Source organism: Trachemys scripta, chromosome 1 (genome assembly GCF_013100865.1).
Source record: "Trachemys scripta elegans isolate TJP31775 chromosome 1, CAS_Tse_1.0, whole genome shotgun sequence".
Classification (NCBI taxonomy): domain Eukaryota; kingdom Metazoa; phylum Chordata; order Testudines; family Emydidae; genus Trachemys; species Trachemys scripta.
Genome location: NC_048298.1, coordinates 141578091 through 141599172, shown reverse-complemented (window position 1 = coordinate 141599172; position 21082 = coordinate 141578091). Strand labels below are relative to the sequence as shown.

At 45.0% G+C, this 21082-nt stretch overlaps 1 protein-coding gene and 1 long non-coding RNA gene across 3 annotated transcripts in view; one reads left to right on the top strand and one right to left on the bottom strand.

Moving 5' to 3' along the window:
• Positions 1 to 8380, bottom strand: part of LOC117870989 — a 60622-nt gene extending 52242 nt beyond the window's left edge. Inside the window, exon 1 of the long non-coding RNA XR_004644114.1 lies at positions 8250 to 8380. This is a non-coding gene — a long non-coding RNA (uncharacterized LOC117870989). The remainder of the gene's footprint in view (positions 1 to 8249) is intronic.
• Positions 8381 to 8498: 118 nt separating this feature from the next.
• Positions 8499 to 21082, top strand: part of HAO2 (hydroxyacid oxidase 2) — a 28714-nt gene continuing 16130 nt past the window's right edge. Inside the window, exons 1-2 of one of the 2 annotated variants that reach the window (XM_034787966.1) lie at positions 8499 to 8615; positions 20123 to 20275. In XM_034787966.1, coding sequence (XP_034643857.1) covers positions 20145 to 20275 — 131 coding nt within the window. In that variant the 5' untranslated portion in view covers positions 8499 to 8615; positions 20123 to 20144. Of the gene's footprint in view, positions 8616 to 16411; positions 16474 to 20122; positions 20276 to 21082 lie in introns of those variants that run through there. The other variant, XM_034787974.1, reaches the window with a different exon arrangement.

The window sequence follows — 21082 nt, the reverse complement described above, 5'->3', positions numbered from 1 at the left end:
CTGTGAATGGCTATCCAACTACAGAAACAGTTTCTCCTCCCTTGGTGTTCACACCTCAACTGCTAGCAGAGCACCTCACCCTCCCTGATTGAACTAACCTCGTTATCTCCACACTGATATATACCTGCCTCTAGAGATTTCCATTACTTGCATCTGAAGAAGTGAGGTTCTTACCCACGAAAGCTTATGCTCCCAATACTTCTGTTAGTCTCAAAGGTGCCACAGGACCCTCTGTTGCTTTTTACAGATTCAGACTAACACGGCTACCCCTCTGATACTTGACAGGACTCTCTGTTGCTTTTTACAGATCCAGACTAACATGGCTACCCCTCTGACAGAAGAGACAGTATCCCTGCACCACAGTGACCCCTGGCTGCATGGAGCAGCAACTGCAGGGAAAGTTCTGTTCAGTTCCTGCAGCTCCTGCAGCCCTAGGGTGGATCATACTCAGTGCAGGCAGAATCTTCAGAGAAATTATCTGCCAGACTGATAACAAGGTCTGCTGAGCATATGCAAACAGGGATTTTCAGGGGCTTATGACTTGGTCAAATCTGGGTGGATTTTCACAAAGACAGCAAAAGGAACCTCCGTGATCCCAGGAATTATCCCCTTCTTCAAGCATAGAGCTGCATGAGCTTATCAATGGAACAGTTGTAAGAATTTAGCATGAGGAGCTTCATTCCTGGAAACTGCTTAACCACTTTTGCTGCAACTTTCCAAAATATTCAGCTCAACACAGAGAGCGAGCATAGAAAAACTCATCCTGAATAATTAAAATCTGACAAAGTGATAGTCAATTGAAATGGAACCTTATAATCGGAAGTGTTAGGCAGCATCAAGTTTAAGACTTGCTTCCATCTGAACCTATAATAAAAGGGTAGAAATTTGAGAGGACTTTCCCCCATGAACAACATATAAGGGGAAAGTGTTTTTCTGCAAAACCTGGGGCATATGCCCAAGAAACAAATCTGATAAGAAGAATCACTGCTGACTTAATAGTTTTGCCATCTGGTTTACATCACTTAGAATTATGTCAAGCCAGGCTCCCCACCAAATTCTTCCAAAGTCCCAATCCCAACCTGCCACTACTGGATGCTAGAGTGAGATGACAGCATGAGACATAGTTATTTGCTCGCTATAAAATCAAACAGAATAACCAACCTGGGCTAATAAACATTGTGATTGCTGTAGAAACTTACACATGTTTACACAGGAAGTTTTTGCTTGGACTCACAAAATTATATGCTTCTCTCACCAACAGAAGCTGGTCCAATATTACCTCACCTGCCTTGTCTCTCTAAACTTCAGACTGTGCACTCGCATAAAAATAATCAACTGCAAATAACCAGCTGGCAAAAATCATATAAAAAGGCAGACTTGAACGTCAACAGTGTTTTGGCCTGAATGCTGAATTGTAGGAGTACATGTTTCTTATTTTATTTTCCTCACTATCCTAGAAACAGGGCAAACACTACTTAAAAGAGAGAGAGCCATTATTATTTTAGCTTGAGTCAGTCACAAGTGAGCAGGACAATGTTGGGAAGCAAGTGTTAAATACTCAATCTCCTATAGGCCAGAATCTAAAACCAAGGGTGTCTTTATTTTCTGTTTGAGAAACCCAAATATAGTGGCATTGGCCCTTTTTAATCTGTATGTAATGGTGATGGCTGAAAACTTGAAAACCCTTAAGTTTGGTGAGTTTGCTAGACAATGTACATCCTAAAGGTAGGGTGTTCACTGAGCATGTGCAACTTGAGAACAATGGCAAAGGACCCTGATGATGATTTCAGCTGAAATTTATATTGGTCCAGTCTGGATTTATCACAGCGTCACACTGTGTACTAATGACTGTTGAGGATAAAAAGCATGGAATTAAGATTTCTAAGCATATTAGCAGACACCGGTAAAGGCACCAGGCTGTTTTATGCCCTTTGTGTCTGGCAGAACCCTAAGCAAAGGCTTTTTTTATGCCAGCATTAATTTTGATATTTGTAAAGCAAAGCTGACATCTAGTGGGGAGAAAACAAACACAGGAGTTTCCCTACCTCTACCATGGATGCCCGAGTGCATGACAGGAGATAGTGTTTTTCCTCTTATAAAATGATATGTAACCAATAGGCCACTTTACGCCAATACCATCTAACTGGAAAAGAAAGACAACTAAAGAGCACAGAAGTGACCATTACTGAAGTGTGCTTTTTTTGGGCCCCTGCAAATGTAGTGATGAGTGAACGCCAGTGGGTACATTGCAGCATTCTCAGTGTATCACAGGCTTGAAAGTGCTTCATAAGCTAATCTTAAAGTCTCCGGTACCTAGTAGAGTGTTGGCCAATACTCAGACATGGATAGAATAAAAATGAAAATCTTTACTAGGCCTGGCAGAAAGAAAATGGTGCAAATGTCCCAGGCTTGCAATACTGCAGTTAGGACCACAGAACCTGCCAGATTGGATCAGAGCAGTGCCCAATTTGAGACACCTCAGGACTCATGGGGAAGCGCCGGCCGGGGGCGCAGGGTCTGGGGGCTGCCCGGCAAACCGTGAAGCTGGTAGCGCTCGGGCAGCTCTTTCCGTGGGGCTGGGAGTGGGAGGGAGGAGGGGGCAGAGTTAGGGCGGGGTTGGGGCGGGGAAGGGTCGGCGTTGGGGCGGGGCTGGTGGGAAATGGGCGGGGCCAGGACCCCATGGAGGGTCCTCTTTTTTTATTTGTTAAGTATGGTAACCCTACTTTCCTTTTGGGGAAGATAGAAGAAATTAGATGGGTTGGGATGGAGCTGTTTCATCCCAGCTGGAGCCGGTAGAGGTGGCGATGTCACCTGGATCCATCTCTCTGGCTCAATGTGGTCAGGACATCTCTCAGGATCAATATGAAGGCCTGGATCCTAGAAAATGCGGGGAGGGGAGCCATCATGGTGAAACTCACTCCAGTAGCCAATTTTTGTGCCCAAAGTCTCTTTGTTTAAGGACCCACAAAGGAAGTAGTGGGCAGAATAGTTCTTACACTCATTATTTTATCCACCAATTAGGCCTAATTTTTGACACACCAATTTTGGTTCATTGATTTTTTCAGTCTGGCACTTTTCTTGTTTACCAAGCATGATCTCAGCATAGCCCATGAGTTATATCAGTAAGCCTTTTTTTGTTTGCACTAATTCAGTCTTTCTGTCTCCCTTTCATACCATTTCCCATCAACATTTGATATTATAGATCATTGTGACATCCTAAAAAATTGCACTTACTTTTTTACAGTTGAACTCACAATTAAGGTAAATTTGTAGGCCCAATTATCACAACAGACCTTACTGTAGACAGGCACCAGTAGAGTTTACGGTAGGGTTTCAAGCAAGGGTAAACGCCACCGGAGCAAAGCGTGGTTATCTTATCTACGCTAAGGGGTTCACTGGTACCTAGAGCAGCAATTGGCCACCAATGACTGTAATCAGCACAAAATCAACAGCTGAGACATGGCTGCTGATAGTGTAGTTCCTCAGCTCTGCTTTTTGGCTGACAAAGCTGATGCATTGTCCCACACTGATGTGTCAGTAGAAGATGTTTTAGAACAAATTGACAAATTAACCAGTAATCGGTGACCAGACCTAGCTGGTATTCACTCAAGAGTCCTGAAGGAACTCAAATATGAAGCTGAAGAACTTCTAACTGTGGTATGTAACCTATACTGAAACCTAGTATGTCCCAGATGACTGGAAGTTACCTAGTGTAACACCAATTTTCAGAAGGGCTCCTGAGTTAATCCTGGAAATTACAGGCTGGTAAACCTAATTTGAGTACCAGACAAATTGATAGAAACTATCATAAAGAACACAGCTATCAAACACATACATAAACATGATTTGTTGGGGAAGGGCCAACATGGCTTTTGTAAAGGTAAATCATGCCTTACCAATCTATTAGAATTCTTCAAGAGTGTCAACAGGCACATGGATAAGGATGATCCAGTCAATATAGTGTACAATACTTGGATTTTAGAAAGCTTTTAACAGGGTTCCTCACCAAAAGCTATTAAGGAAATTAAGCAGTCCTGGGCTAAGAGGGAAGGTCCTCTAATGGTTCAGTAACTGGTTAAAAGATAGAAAACAAAGGGTAGTAATAAACTGTCAGTTTTCACAGTGGAGAGAGGTAAACAGCGGTATCCCCAAGGATCTGTACTGAGACCTATGTTGTTCAACATATTCATTAATGATCTGGAAAAGGGAGTGAACACTGACGTGGCAAAGTTTGCAGCTGATACATAAGTGTTCAAGACAGTTAAGTTCAAAGCTGATTGCAAAGAGTTACAGGGGATCTCATAAAACTGAATGACTGGGCAACAAAATAGCAGATGAAATTCAACTTTGTTAAATGCAAAATAATGCACATTGGAAAAAATAATCCCAACTATACATATAAAATGATGGGATCTAAATTAGCTGTTACCACTTGTAGCGAGGTGGTGGGATACCCCACAGCCCCGCTGAGGGCTGAACTTCCCCTAACACCAACGTGGGCGGAGCCACCGGGTCCGGCGCCCGCCCCTCAGAGGACACGGCGCCGACCCGGAAGTATAAAAGCCCGCCTGCAGAGCTCAGTGGAGAACAAGCCGGCGGAGAGAGCAGATGGCTGTGGCCGAGCTCCCGCTTGGGAGACAGTAGCAGGCCGCGACCGGCCTGCTGAGTCACCAGGCCAGCCGAGCCTACCCCTCGCCCGGTACCCTGAGGAGGACTGGCCAAGCCTGCCCCTTTCCTGCTATCCCGAGGAGGAGCCGAGCGTACCCTTCGCTACCTACCCGGAGGAACCGATGCTGGTGGAGAGCACCGAGGATACTAGTACGGCCCAGGTACCGTACAAGGGGGAGTGTGGAAGTAGCCCAGGGGCAGCCGACCCCAGTCTGGCTGCAGCCCTGCCAGAGCCAATGTCAGTGTGTTGCGTCCAGGATCCCCACTGACAGCAGCGAGTTTCTGCAGCTGCTAGGGCCCCAGGCTGGGACACAGTGGAGTGGGAGGGCCTGCGTCCCTCTGCCAGACTCCCCCTTTCCCTGGCCTGGAGAGGCTGGGACCTCTTGCTCATTGACTCAGCCCTTGCTTAAGGGTCTGGGTTTCTGACTGACTGTTTGTTTGCTGCCCCGCCCTGACCTAGGGCCTGGGCTACTACAACTATTGACTCAGCACCTGCTTAAGGGCCTGGGTTCCTGACTGAGTATTGAATTGCTGCCCTGCCCTGATCTAGGTCCTGGGCTGCTACAAACATTGACTCAGCACCTGCTTAAGGGCCTGGGCTGCAATCAAACAGTGAGCCAGAAACCCAGGCCCTTAAGCAGGGGCTGAGTCAATGAGCAAGAGGTCCCAGCCTCTCTAGGCCAGGGGAAAAGGGGGAGTCTGCCACCCAAGGAATGGGTGGCAGGGGGGACGCAGGCCCTCCCACTCCACTGCGTCCCAGCCTGGGGCCCTAGCAGCGGTGGAAACTCGCTGCTGTCAATGGGGATCCTGGCCGCAACACAGTGACATCGGCTCTGGCAGTGCTGCAGCCAGACTGGGGTCGGCTGCCCCTGGGCTACTTCCACACTCCCCCTCGGAGGGTACCTGGGCTGTACTAGTATCCTCGGTGCTCTCCACCAGCATCGGTTCCTCCGGGTAGGTAGCGAAGGGTACGCTCAGCTCCTCCTCGGGATAGCTGGAACGGGGCAGGCTTGGCCAGTCCTCCTCAGGGTACCGGGTGAGAGGTAGGCTTGATAGGCCTGGTAAGTCAGCAGGCCGGTCGCGGCCTGCGGCTGTCTCCCAAGCGAGAGCTCGGCCACAGCCGTCTGCTCTCTCCGCCGGCTTGTTCTCCACTGAGCTCTGCAGGCGGGCTTTTATACTTCCGGGTCGGCGCCGTGACCTCTGAGGGGCGGGCACCGGACCCAGTGGCTCTGCCCACGTTGGTGTTAGGGGAGGTTCGGCCCTCAGCGGGGCTGTGGGGTATCCCACCGCCTCGCTACACCACTCAAGAAAGAGATCTTGGAGACACCATGGATAGATCTTTGAAAACTTCAACTCAGTGCTCAGCAGTGGTCAAAAAGGCTAACAGAATGTTAGGAACTATTAGGAAAGGGATAGAAAATATCATAATGCCACTATATAAAGGCATGGTGCACCAACATTTTAGTCCAGTTCTGGTTGTCGCATCTCAAAAAGCATAGTGGAACCGGAAAAGGTTCAGAGAAGGGTAATAAAGATGATCAAGGCTATGGAATGGTTTTCATATAAGAAGAGATTAAAAAGATGAGGGCTGTTCAGTTTAGAAAAGAGATGATTAAGGGTGGATATGATAGAGGTTTATAAAATCATGAATGGTGTAGAGAAAGTGAATAGAGAAGTATTATTTCCCTTTCCCACAATACAAAAACAAGGGTCACCAAATGAAATTAATAGGTATCAAGTTTAATAAAAAACAAGAAGTACTTTTCCATACAACACACAATTAATATGTGGAACTCATTGCCAGGGGCTATTGTAAAGACCAAAACTGGGTTCAAAAAAGAACTAGATACGTTCATGGAGGACAGGTCCATCAATGGCTATTAGCCACAATGATCAGGGATGCAACCCCATGCTCCAGGCATCCCTGAGCCTCTGATTGCCAGAAGCCAGGAGGGGAACACAAGGTAGATCACACCAACTGCACTGTTCTGTACATTCCTCCTGTAGCCCTAGTAGCGGCCACTGTCAGAGACAAGATACTGAACTAAACGGACCACTGGTCTGACCCAGTAGGGCCATTCTTATGAGAATCTCACCTTTCATTTAAAAAAATAAGTCTCCAGCTCTTACACTTGCAGAGAAAAGCTTGAAAATGTGAACCCAAAAGGCTCCCGAACTAGAAGACAGATACAAATAATCCAACATTTGTTATTTTTTAAAATCTCATCATTTTAAAGCCAAAATCATGAATTTTCAGAGCCTGATTCACGCTTTTTGAACTCTTGGGCTTGGCAGTACTAGAGCGTGCAGGATTCTCTCACCTCTCCCTAGGCATGAGGGGTGGGGTAGGGCTGGGGAGGGGGCAGCACTAGCAGCCAGAGAGACAAAGCTGCAAAGCCAGCTGGGACGCAGGAGGGCCGAGAGCTTGGGGAGCACTCTTGACCCCTTAGACAAGTGAGGGGGTAGAAGGGACCTCTGCTTGCTCCATGTGCTGAGGGTAGACGAAGAAGCTCTGCAGCATGTGGAGCAGCATTTTCCCAGGAGGCAATGGGGAAGGACAGCCTATCAGAGGGGTTTTTCCCCACAGACCTGAGTATGAGGGCCTGAAAAGCTGCAGGTTACAGGGAAAGCGGGTAGAGCTGGCAGCCCTTTGATGGAATCCTTAAAAACCAACACACCCAAAAGCAGTAGCCGCTTTTGAAATTTGGGGGCTAAGTGCCTATCTGTGAGCCCCTGGTCCTTATCCACTGTTGGAACGTGGGGGCATGGCCAGTCAAGTTCATTGATAAATCGTTCTGTCTGTTCAAAGAAAACTTGGCATGTATGTTCTTATTGAGGTACAGAGGGTCTATATTTAACACTTACATTATATTTATTTAAACAAGTGGTTCTCAAATTTTTGTACTGCTGACCCCTTTCAAATAACAAGCCTCTGAGTGCGACCCCCCTTCTAAATTAAAAACACTTTTTTATATATTTAACACCATTATATATGCTGGATATAAAGCGGGGTTTGGGGTGGAGGCTGACAGCTCGTGACTCTTCATGTAATAACCTCGTGACCCCCTGAGGGGTCCCCACCCCGAGTTTGAGAACCTCTGATTTAAACACTACATAACTCTGACACAACAGCAGACTGTTGTTTCTGGTAGCCCACAGCCCGCACCTTACCCAATGGAGGAGACAGGGAAGTGGTACTAGGGAGAGAAAAACTAAGCTCTTCCCCCCGCCCCATTCATGGTGTCCTGTACTTGCATTCACTGTGGGGTTTCTTTTTCGTGCCATTTGAGGAAAGGAGGGGAAAAGTGGTATCAGCAGGAACTGGTGATGTTCAAAGGTATTTGCACCAAAGATGTTTCAAAGTGTCCATCTCTTTTCCTCCCATCTCTGGGATAGGATCTGAAATATGGTTGTGTTCAGAGCAAATAACTAGGGTTGGTCTTAGACAAATGCTACCAGAGAAGGGCTCCCAGAATGTGAATCCTTGAAGCCCCAAAGCATGGTGCCCTGGGAGGCCATACACCCCATACAGGCCTTGGACCTGCTCTGCACACGCTTCAGTGTTATTTACTCTGCATTACCTTCTGGGATGCTGCAGTCCAGTAGTCTTTGCACTGCAATATCCAGTCCCAAGTATGCTGCATTCTGCTGCAGTGGCTCTGTACCTTCCATTGATGACTGCACTGCCTTCAGTCACTGTCACCCAGCAGTTCCCAGGGATGTTTGCCAAGCAATCAGTTTGTAATAAATATGATCTGTGTCTTTGGCAGGAACTTTCTTTCAGAACAAATTTAGACAAACACAAAAGTACAAAGTTTGCTGGTGGGTTAAGCTTTAATCTCTCGTAGTTGTTTATTCACTCCAGAAAATAGTGGCCATTTTGTAGATCTGTAATTCACTTTGAAGCCTGGAGTCTCACCTGGTTCTGCTTGCTTTTAAAGCCCAAAGTAAGTTGATTTTTTCAAATGATTGAGAGATGAATGAGGGCTGTGTCTGGGTGACTATGGTTCCTGCTTTTCCTGCTGTGAAATAATTTGATTTCATATTTGTCCTTGGTGACTTTTGCTTTCTTTGCACTAGGAAACTTAAGTCCTATAACTCTCCTCTGGTGTGGTTCCCCTTTTGTCTGCTATCATGCAGATGTGTACCTCATGCACATGTCACTGTGTCACCTTCTCAGAGAAGATGACACAGTGACAAAAACACCCAAGTCCTGTCTACGCTACTGCCTCCAATATTGCAACTATTACTGGAGTTGCTCTAGTGGAGAATTACAGGTCCCTATCTTTTAGTGGAGAGTTAAACATGTCTGTCAGTGAGACATGCCATATCTACTCTTGGAAGTTTGGTTGAGTGATTTTGTCTACATAGTCAATGTGTTTCTCTATGTCTGGAGCACAGGTTGTCATCATTTGGCTGCCTTTCCAACCTGGTAGCTCACATTGTGGCTATCTGAAGTCCTGGTCCCAATAAGGGTTGCAACTCCTAATTAATTAATATAGGAGGATAGCAGAGAGGGCTGGAGCACTCTCCTGGGTATTTTCAGAAAAAAAATAAATTGTAAACAGCACATTTATTCCTAGTCTGAAGCCCCTCCGTTTTCATTTGCACTGTAAAAGGTCTATTTTAACTAGGCCTGCAAAACTATTAGTAACAAATAGTTTATTAAACAAATTTTGCTTCTTTTTCTGTTTTGTGAATTATGAGGAAACACCTCACACTCATTTCATATTTTGTCATTATTTTCCAAATCATTTCTGTGAATAATTCTTGATCTGTAGTTTATTCACAATAGTTCATAGATTAATATAGTGCAAGGTCAGAAGGGACCACTGTGATTATCTAGTCTGATCTCCTGTATAACACAGGCCATAGAACTTCCCCAAAATAATTGCTAGAACAGTATTTTTAGACAAACATCCAATCTTGATGTAAAAATTGCTATTGTTGGAGAATCTACCATGATCCTTGATAAATTGCTCCACTAGTAAAATTTACACCTTATTTTCTGTCTGAATTTGCTAGCTTCAACTTCCAGCCACTGGATTGCGTTATATCTTTCTCTGTTAGGCTGAAGAGCTAATTATCAAATATTTGTTCCCCATGTAGGTACTTACATCTTCAAACTTTAGCAGTCATTATTTTTTGTTTTCTTCCAGGAAAAATATGAAATAGCATAGCAAGAATATAGCATAGCATAGCAAACAGAATAGCAAGAACTGATCCCTGTGGGACCCTACTAGAAACACATCCACTCAGTGATGATTACCTGTTTACAGTTACATTTTGAGACTTATCCGTTAGCCAGTTTTTAATTCATTTAATATGTGCTAGATTAGTTTTAAATCATACGAGTTTTAATCAAAATGTCATGCAATACCAAGTCAACACCTTACTGAAATCTATTACATCAACCCTATTATCTTTATCAATCAAACTTATATAATCTTATCAAAAATAGAGATATCAAGTTAGTTTCAAAGGATCTGTTTTCCATATAAACCCATTTTGACTGGCAAGTATTTGATATTCAACATTCCTGCTTCTTTGACTGCACACATATGTCATGCAGTGTTATTTCTGTTCTCTGACTAGATGAAGTAATACTAACAATCATATTTCCAGTGTGAACAGTTACAAGTACAATTTCAAAATTTTCTTTGTGCCAATATTCTCCTATAGTTGCTCCAAATGTTATACATTTGCCTTCGCACATACTCATTTACTACAATATTCACAGAAAGCAAACATCAAAGGGACATGAATTCATTACAAAAGTCAACTGAATATTCCTGGAAAATATTTGGCAGTTTTCACCAAGCACTAATTCTAACTATGAAGCGGAACATAGTTTTGCACTGCATTTATTCTGGAATGGGTTTAGATGCAGGTTTCTGTATTTACTCTTTTCAGAATTTTCTAGACCAAATTAAAAAATGTTCTAAGTGAGGATTGCATATTGGTGAATGTGTGTAGGGCTGGTATCATTTATAGAAGGGTGGAGAGGAACACAGGAAAATGAACCAGCAGGAGGATGTAAAGGCTGCTTTAATTTGCACCTTCTTACAGGCGTTTGTTGGGTGCTTTTCCTACTACAGCCTTACTCTTCCACCTCTAATGTATGTTCACTTACACCACCTACTGGTAGCAACATGTAACACAACCATCCATTGATGTTGCCGGCATGTTAAAGAAGTATGGGTTGGATGAACGGACTATAAGGTGGATAGAAAGCTGGCTAGATCGTCAGGCTCCACAGGTAGTGATCAATGGCTCCATGTCTAGTTGGCAGCCGGTATCAAGTGGAGCGCCCCAAGGGTCGGTCTTGGGGCCGGTTTTGTTCAATATCTTCATTAATGATCCGGAGGATGGCGTGGACTGCACCCTGAGCAAGTTTGCAGATGACACTAAACTGGGAGGAGTGATAGATATGCTGGAGGGTAGCGATAGGATATAGAGGGACCTAGACAAATTAGAGGATTGGGCCAAAAGAAATCTGATGAGGTTCAACAAGGACAAGTGCAGAGTCCGGCATTTTGGGCTGTATAAGTAGGGGCATTGCCAGCAGATCGAGGGACGTAATCATTCCCCTCTATTCAACATTGGTGAGGCGTCATCTGGAGTACCATGTCCAGTTTTGGCCCCCACACTACAAGAAGGATGTGGAAAAATTGGAAAGAGTCCAACGGAGGGCAACAAAAATGATTAGGGGGCTGGAGCACATGACTTATGAGGAGAGGTTGAGGGAACTGGTATTGTTTAGTCTGCAGAAGATAAGAATAAGGGGGGATTTGATAGCCGATTTCAACTACCTGAAAAGGGGTTCCAAAGAGAATGGATCTAGACTGTTCTCAGTGGTACCAGATGACAGAACAAGGAGTAATGGTCTCAAGTTGCAGTGGGGGACGTTTAGGTTGAATATTAGGGAAAACTTTTTCACTAGGAGGGTGGTGAAGCACTGGAATGGGTTACCGAGGGACGTGGTGGAATCTCCTTCCTTAGAGGTTTTTAAGGTCAGGCTTGACAAAGCCCTGGCTGGGATGATTTAGTTGGGGATTGGTCCTGCTTTGAGCAGGGGGTTGGACTAGATGACCTCCTGAGGTCCCTTCCAACCCTGATATTCTATGATTCTATGAAGTTCTCTCTGAACTTGGCCCACACTCTCTGTTATTGATTGTTTTTTCTGACAGCTGAACCTTGGAGAAGACAGCATGGAGACAGAGACTGAGACAGAGAGATCATAAAATATAAGCTTCATTCTGCTTTCTGGCCATATCAGTAATGCTTTTTTGTAACATTAGGGCAGAAGATAATTTGCAGGGTTTGCTTGAGGCCAAGTTAAGTAATCATTAACCTGGATAATCACAACCTGGTAAAGCAGTAGCTAAGGTTAGACTAGGTTCTGGTTTTAGCTATCTAAAAAAGATCAAGGGGCAAATTCTGCCCACATTTGTGATTCTTTCATTCCTAAGTGGCATCCATGGGGTTGTACAGGTACAAAGAAGACAGAATTAGGCCCAGTGCACTTAACACTGTGGCCGACATCAAAGAAAGTGATTTGAGTTGCTTGTGAAGTATTTCCCCTTATAGACATATGATTACATTAAAAAAAACCCTATGTTAAAAGAACATTAAGGTTGCAAAGTCAAGCACTCAAAAGTTAGGAAATGCCAGAATTAAGGTGGCCTATGCCATCTTAATTCAGCCCCCTGTGTGTATGCATTATGATACAGTCTTTAATTATATGATCACATGCTATTTTTTCCACTGCCTCATTGAGTGAACACATTGGACAGTGCTCACTTAATGAGCAGCTATTCATTAAATTAATATTATCTTCATCATTGAATGTGTGGGCATATGCATTATTTAGTGAACACCAGTCATACATTGCTCTCAATACAGAATTATTATTTCCTCAGGGACTTTTCCATGGTGCTCATCACTATAATATCAGTGCTTCACAAACATTAACAAATTTATCTTCAGAACACCTCTAATATTGTTATTCCCATTTTACAGATGGGGAACTGAGGCACAGAGATATTATTGTCAAAAGTATCCACTTACTTGGGGCGCCAATTTGAGATGCTTATGGCCTGATTTTCTCTAGAACTTACCATTTTATGGCACTGTTCAGACTATAGCTCTCATTGATTTCAGTTGCAGTTCTGAGTGCTCAGCACTTCTGCAAATCAGACCCCTTCTGTTTCAATGTAAGCATCCAGAAAATGAAGAACACTCAATTAGTGGCCAACTGTAAAATTTTTGCTTTCGTTGGATCCCACAGGAACTCTGTGGCACAGGCAGGGATAGAATCTAATTCTCCAGAGCGGCATTCAATTGCCTTATCCATAAGACTGTCCTTTCTCTTTCTGCAATCCCCTGCTTCATTCACTCACACCTTCCAGATTCTGCAATAATGAGGGAGGGGTTTTACAGGCAACAGCGTTCTTCTTTACACAGCCCTGATTCATTCCCTGAGCATGGGCCATCCTGTGCACTAAATGAGTCAGAAATTCTATGGGGAAAAAACTAGTATTTGATCATGTAATTAAAGAGTGTATCATAATGCATACACACAAAGGAGCCAAATTATGGTGGCATCGGCAACTTTAACTGTGGCATTTCCTAACTTTTGAGTGATTCACTTTGCAACCTTAAAGGGATTTAAATGTATTTTTTGTAAGTAATTTCCTAGGTTTTTTAAAAAAGCAAACTGAAACCCCCCCACCCCCCAAAATTCCATCATGTTGAACCATATTGATTCTCACATGGGTCATCTTCAGGTTTCAAAATTTTAAATCCACAGCACAGCCCTCTACCACTTGAACTAAAAGAGTAACTGGTAGCAGTAGTAGGTTGGCATTCTCTGTGTGGGCCAGCTACTAGGGGGAGGGGGATGAGGCATACATTTTGGGTTACACAGATATTTGCTGACAGCAAAGGAATGATGAGGCCCAGGAATCCTGGGTTCCATTCCAGGGTCTGAGGGGAGTGTTCTCTAGTGGTTAGAGACTTCTGTCCCTGTTCCCTGAAAACTAGGCCCCTTCTGCCCACCAATGCCTCCAGTCTGTCCTAGGACCAGCCCCAGTTATCCATCCCCCAGGAGCCGGCAAACAGGGCTGCTAACAGGGGAGTTTGAGTGGGAGTTCCATTGGAGGAGAAGGTATCTGTATTTGTGTCTGTCTTTGTAGTGCTTGTATGTGTAGAGGCCTGTAGGGGCAGCGTGCTGGGAGGGCAGCTGAGCCCTGATTAGAGGGCGGAGCTTGGCTGAGGAGAGGGCCTATAAAAGCGGCCACCCAGCCAGGCAGTGGCACAGGAGCCAGCAAACAGGGCTGCTAACCGGGGAGTTTGAGTGGGAGTTTACAGGGGGAGGTGGAAGGGGAGGCAGGAGGGCGTGGTGCCCCGTCTGCTGTGTTACCCCAGGTGCGGAGGGCACAGGTGAGCAGGTGGGCACAGACAACAGCAGCCATGAGCCAAGTAGCAGGGGACACAATGCAGATGATTGCATGTGGCAGCTGTGGTATGTACATGGTCCTAGCGGGGGAGCCTGAACAGAGTATGTCTGTATGAAGTGCTGCCTAATAGAGCTGCTGGAAGAAAAGATCCGAGGTTTGGAGATGCAGATAGATACCCTGGTAGAGTTTAGAAGGGGGTTCGAGCAGTTGATGGAGCAAAGGCAAGGAGTGGCTGAAGGGGAATGCTCAGGAGTACAGGTGAAAGCAGGGGCAAAGGCCTGTGAGGGGGGAATGCCGGGGGGAGAACAAGGGGGGAGAAGCATGTGACCATGAGAAGCAGGCCAAGGAAAAGGAGGGCCAGTGAAGGAGAAATAGAGCTCAGGAACAGGTTTGGGTGTTTGGAAAACGAGGAAGGCGTGCAGCAGGTGGTAACTGAAGGTGGGAGGGTGAGGAAGAAGAGAAGAGCAGCTAGTCCCATAGAAAGAGGGGAGGAGTTGATGGAGACAGCACCAAATCTGGGCCCCAGGAGGATACAGGATGGCATAAGGGAGATTATAAGGGAAAATAGGAATGGACAGGGGTTGCAACTAGAGGGAACAGGGCATAGATTAGTAGATCACACTGTCACCAGGCAAAGGCAGGTTTACGTGATTGGGGACTCCTTACTGAGGAGGTTAGACAGGCCTATGACCAGGGTGGACCCAGAGAACAGAAGGGTGTGCTGTCTACCGGGCGCTAAGATACGGGATGTGGACCTGCGGTTGAAAAGGATCCTGAAAGGAGCAGGTAAGAACCCCTTGATCATCCTTCACGTAGGAACGACTGACACGGCTAGGTTCTCACTGGAGAGAATCAAGGGAGATTATGCCAGGCTGGGGAAGACGCTTAAGGAAATCGAGGCTCAGATCATCTTCAGTGGGATTCTGCCTGTTCCTAGAGAAGGGCAGCAAAGGGGTGACAGGATTGTGATGATAAATAGTTGGCTAAGGGAGTGGTGCTATAAAGAGGGCTTTGGGATGTATGGTCACTGGGAGGCTTTCGGGGACAGAAAACTGTTCTCACGGGACAGACTTCACCTAAGTAGGGAAGGAAATAGACTTCTGGGAGGGAGGCTGGCACATCTCATCAAAAGAGCTTTAAACTAGGAATTTGGGGGAGACGGTTGGGAGATGTACAGTTAATCTCCACACCAGATTATAACATTGAGAGGGAGGACGATGAGATAAGAATGGATATAGCCGGAGGGAAGAGATTGGACATAAGGAGGAGGGGGAGGATGGATACTAGACTAATAGGTCATACTGGCGGTACGGTGTCTGTACCAAATTGGACAACGAATGTGAGAGAGGCCAAACGGCATAAATTAAAATGTTTATACACCAATGCGAGAAGCCTAGGTAACAAAATGGAGGAATTGGAGCTCCTGGTCCGAGAAATGAAATCGGATATCATAGGAATAACCGAAACGTGGTGGAACGGTAGTCATGACTGGAGTACAGGTATGGAAGGTATGTGTTGTTTAGGAAGGACCGGAACAAAGGCAAAGGTGGGGGAGTAGCATTGTATGTCAATAATGAGGTAAACTGTAAAGAAATAATAAGTGATGGAATGGATAAGACGGTCTGTCTGGGCAATACTCACACTGGGTAAAAGAACTACTAGAGCCTCCCCTGGGATAGTGCTTGGGGTGTGCTATAGACCGTCGGGATCTAGCCTGGATATGGACAGAGAACTCTTTAATGTTTTTAGGGAAGTAAATACTAATAGGAACTGTGTAATCATGGGAGACTTTAACTTCCCGGATATAGATTGGGGAACAAATGCTAGTAACAATAATAGGGCTCAGATTTTCCTAGACGTGATAGCTGATGAAGTCCTTCATCAAGTAGTTGCTGAACTGACGAGGGGGGATGCCATTTTAGATTTGGTTTTGGTGAGTAGTGAGGACCTCGTTGAAGAAATGGTTGTAGGGGACAACCTTGGCTCGAGTGATCATAAGCTAATTCAGTTTAAACTAAACGGAAGGATTAACAGAATTAAATCAGAGACTAAGGTTTACGATTTCAAAAGGGCTAACTTTAATAAATTAAGGCGACTAGTTAGGGAAGTGGATTGGACTAACATATTTATGGATCTAAAGGTGGACGGCGCCTGGGATTATTTCATGTTGAAGTTGCAGGAGCTGTCGGAGGCCTGTATCCCGAGAAAGGGAAAACGGTTCGTGGGCAGGAGATTTAGACCGAGCTGGATGAGCGAGCATCTCAGAGGGGTGATTAAGAAAAAACAGAAAACGTACAAGGAGTGGAAGATGGGAGAGATCATCAAAGAAACCTACCTTATTGAGGTCAGAGCATGTAGAGATAGAGTGAGAAAGGCCAAAAGCCATGTAGAGTTGGACCTTGCGAGGGGAATTAAAACCAATAGTAAGAGGTTTTATAGCCATATAAATAGGAAGAAAATAAAGAAAGAAGAAGTGGGACCACTTAAGACTGTAGATGGAGTGGAGATTAAGGATAATCTAGGCATGACAGAATGTCTAAACGAATATTTTGCATCAGTCTTTAATGAGGCTAATGAAGGGCTTAGGAATAGTGGCAGCATGATGGATGGGAATAAAGGGGGGGGGTTGACATTACAGTATCCGAGGTAGAAGCCAAACTCGAACAGCTTAATGGGACTAAATCGGGTGGACCGGATGATCTTCATCTGAGAATATTAAAGGAACTGGCGCGAGAAATTGCAAGCCCATTAGCGATAATTTTTAATGAATCAGTAGACTCGGGGGTGGTACTCTTTGACTGGAGAATAGCTAATGTGGTTCCTATTTTCAAGAAGGGGAAAAAACTGACCCGGGTAACTACAGGCCTGTTAGTTTAACATCTGTAATATGCAAGGTCTTGGAAAAAATTTTGAAGGAGAGAGTAGTTAAGGACCTTGAGGTCAATGGCAATTGGGACAAATTACAACATGGTTTTACGAAAGGTAGATTGGGCCAAACCAACCTGATCTCCTTCTTTGAGAAAGTAACAGATTTTTTAGATAAAGGAAATGCAATGGATCTAATATACCTCGATTTCAGCAAAGCGTTTGATATGGTACCGCATGAGGAATTATTGGTTAAATTGGAAAAGATGGGGATCGATATGAAAATCCAGAGGTGGATAAAGAACTGGTTAAAGGGGAGACTGCAGCAGGTCGTACTGAAAGGTGAACTGTCAGGTTGGAGGGAGGTTACCAGTGGAGTTCCTCAAGGTTCGGTTTTGGGTCCGATTTTATTTAATCTATTTATTACTGACCTCGGAACCAAATGTAGGAGTGTGCTGATAAAGTTTGCAGATGACACAAAGTTGGGAGGAATTGCCAATTTGGAGAAGGATCGGGATATCCTGCAGGGAGATTTGGATGACCTTGTAAACTGGAGTAATAGTAATAGGATGAAATTTAATAGTGAGAAGTGTAAGGTTATGCATTTAGGGATGACTAACAAGAATTTTAGTTATAAGCTGGGGACGCATCGGTTGGAAGTAACAGAAGAGGAGAAGGACCTCAGAGTCCTGGTTGATCGCAGGATGACTATGAGTTGGCAATGTGACGTGGCCGTGAAAAAAGCTAATGCGGTCTTGGGATGTATTAGGCGAGGTATTTCTAGTAGGGATAGGGAGGTGCTGGTTCCGTTATACAAGGCACTGGTGAGACCTCATTTGGAGTACTGTGTGCAGTTCTGGTCTCCCATGTTTAAAAAGGATGAATTCAAACTGGAACAGGTACAGAGAAGGGCCACTAGGATGATCCGAGGAATGGAAAACCTGTCGTATGAAAGGAGACTCGAGGAGCTTTGTTTTGTTTACCTTAACAAAAAGAAGACTGAGGGGGGATATGATTGCTCTCTTTAAATATATCAGAGGGATAAATACCAGAGAGGGAGAGGAATTATTTCAGCTCAGTAATAATGTGGACACGAGAACAAATGGATATAAACTGGCCGTCGGGAAGTTTAGGCTTGAAATTAGACGAAGGTTTCTAACCATCAGAGGGGTGAAGTTCTGGAACAGCCTTCCGAGGGAAACAGTGGGGGTGAAAGACCTCTCTGGCTTTAAAATTAAGCTTGATAAGTTTATGGAGGGGATGGTTTGATGGGATAATGTGATTTTAGTCAATAGGTCAATAATGTGCCATCGCTGGTAATTAGTAACAATGGTCAATGATGGGATATTAAAAGTTACTACAGAGAACTCTTTCCGGAGGGTCTGGCTGGAGAATCTTGCCCACAAGCTGATTGCCATATTTGGGGTTGGGAAGGAATTTTCCTCCAGGGTAGATTGGCAGAGGCCCTGTAGGTTTTTCACCTTCCTCCGCAGCATGGGGCAGGGGTCGCTTGCTGGAGGATTCTCTGCGACTTGAAGTCTTTAAATCATGATTTGGGGACTTCAACAGCTGAGTCAAGGGAGAGAATTATTCCAGGAGTGGGTGGGTCAGCTTTTGTGGCCTGCATCATGCGGGAGGTCAGACTAGATGATCATAATGGTCCCTTCTGACCTTAAAGTCTAAGAGTCTATGAGTCTATGAGTCCTCATCCCAGTCCATAGCCCTGCCCCCACCCATCGGTCCTCTGGGTCTTCATCCCAGTCTCCCCTTCATCATCACCCCAGCCCCTCACTTCCTGCATTACAGCTAGCAAGTGCCTCCTCTTCCCTGCTGAGGAGCCAGTGGTGGATCAGTCTCCCAGCTCTCAGTTCCTGTGTCTGCTGCCTCAGCTGCCTCTGGTGGCAAGGAGACACAATTGCAGGGAAAGTCCTTCAGGTCTGGGTTGGAGAATGCTCAGTGAAAACAAAATCCTCAGAAAATTTAGCTGCCAAACTCTGTCTCTACTGAGATGTGCAAACTGAAATTTTCAGTCTCACAACTTGGCCAAATTTAGGTGGATATTCACAGCGAAGAAAAAGGACGTGTACCTTACACCAAAGCAAATTCCAAGTCCCTGGACCAAAGGACAGAGGTACTAGAACTTCTCAACGAAACAGTTACTCATGAGCAAAACAATGTATTTTCCCTAAGCTTGTTCTCAGAAATGACTGAACCGCTTTTGTTGAAATTTAAAACAACAAAAAACAAACAAAAACTCAGCCGAAGACAGACACCCAGTATGGAAATTTCAATCCAAATGATTAAAGTCTGACAAAGTTAAAAGCAACTGAAAACAGAGTCTTATGAAGGAAGCGTCAGGCAACCTTAACTATTGGCAGCACTACGTGCACCTCTTATAATGATGCCTCTGGGAGAAAATAGATGTGTAGCCAACAGCTAGACCTGCAGATGTGCGCTATACAGCAATGCCCAGTGACAAGTGCCCAGTAAAAATAATACGACAGGCGTAGCATACACAGTATCAGCAAGTGGGCTGTGGTACACAATATATAACACATAGTACATATCACAGGCCAAATTCAGCCAGTAGTTATACCCTACAACCTCACAGACTTCAATGGCATTTCATGGAATAGAAAATTTTTCTCTTTATGCTTCAATTTCTGAAAGGATGAATATTCCACCTTATGCAGTGGTCTTGTCAGTACTTTGGTTGGAGACCACCAAAAAAAAAAAATCCCTAGCCTGCTGCAGGAAGCAGTGTGGGTGACTGAAATTTGTTTGGCAAATGGCCTATACAAAATGATATAGTTGCATCTGAGACCATTTCAGATCTTGAAAGCCACCCTCATCTTTATACTCTAAGGCATTCTCAATAGATAGATTAGGGATAAACGCCCTTCTCATTCCTGGAGGTCGCTCCATCATGGCAGAGATGAGGCACACTGGTTGGTCACTGTGGAGAAGCTGGAGCTGTAATTCTTCTGCAGACAGAGGACTGTAGAGCTGTCAATCCAAGACCAGCACTAAATTAAATTGAAATGGACAAAAGCGAAAATGCTGACAAAGGGAATGCTCAGGGATCTCATAGCTACTCTATGCTTCACATGTTATTCCTCTCTTCTCAGGTTCCTATAACCTTTTTCTGAAATGCCCATGATATGTTTGTCAGACTTTGAAGCTTATGCTAAGAAGCATCTGTCCAAGACCACTTGGGACTTCTTTGCAGCTGGAGCTGATGAGTGTTGCACCCGAGATGAGAACCTCCTGGCATATAAAAGGTACAGAGAGCTCTTATTTTGTGGGCCAAAATCTTTTAGGCTATCTTGGGATGCAAGTTCTTGATGTTCTCAAGTGTCTAATACTCTCAATACCTATCCCCTATATCAGTGTTTCCCAAACTTGAGACACCGCTTGTTCAGGAAAAGCCCCTGGTGGGCCGGGCCGGTTTGTTTACTTGCCGCATCCGCACATCCGGCCAATTGCGGCTCCCACTGGCCACGGTTCGCTGCTCCAGGCCAATGGGGGCTGCTGGAAGCGGCAGCCAGTACATCCCTATCATTCCAGTATAGGTGCTGGAATTGCGGAGAGGGATCGCTCAGTGGTTTGAGCAGTGGCCTGCTAAACCCAGGGTTGTGAGTTCAATCCTTAAGGGGACCACTTAGGGATCTGGGGCAAAATCAGTACTTGGTCCTGCTAATGAAGGCAGGGGGCTGGACTCAATGACCTTTCAGGGTTGGTGATAGGATAGCTCCAATTATTATTTACTAAGGGTTCGGGGGGTACAGCAGCACCCCCTGGCCTGAAGTGTTTCCATTATATATAGGGTTTACAGTTTGGTTCAATAGCTCACTATAAAAATTGTTCCAGGACCCCTGCCTTCCAGCAAGATGGCCGACCACCTCCTTTGGTCAGAATCTCCCCAAAAGTTTGAAGTGCTCAGTTCCTTTGTCGTCTTAGGTGAAAGATTACCTGGGGTTCTTTGCCGCACTTTTTATATCTTTTTTACCTTTGAAAGGGATTCAGCTGAAGGTTACCTCTCAAAATAAAGTTCATTAAAGCTGTGAGGAAGGAGCCAGGGAATCTGG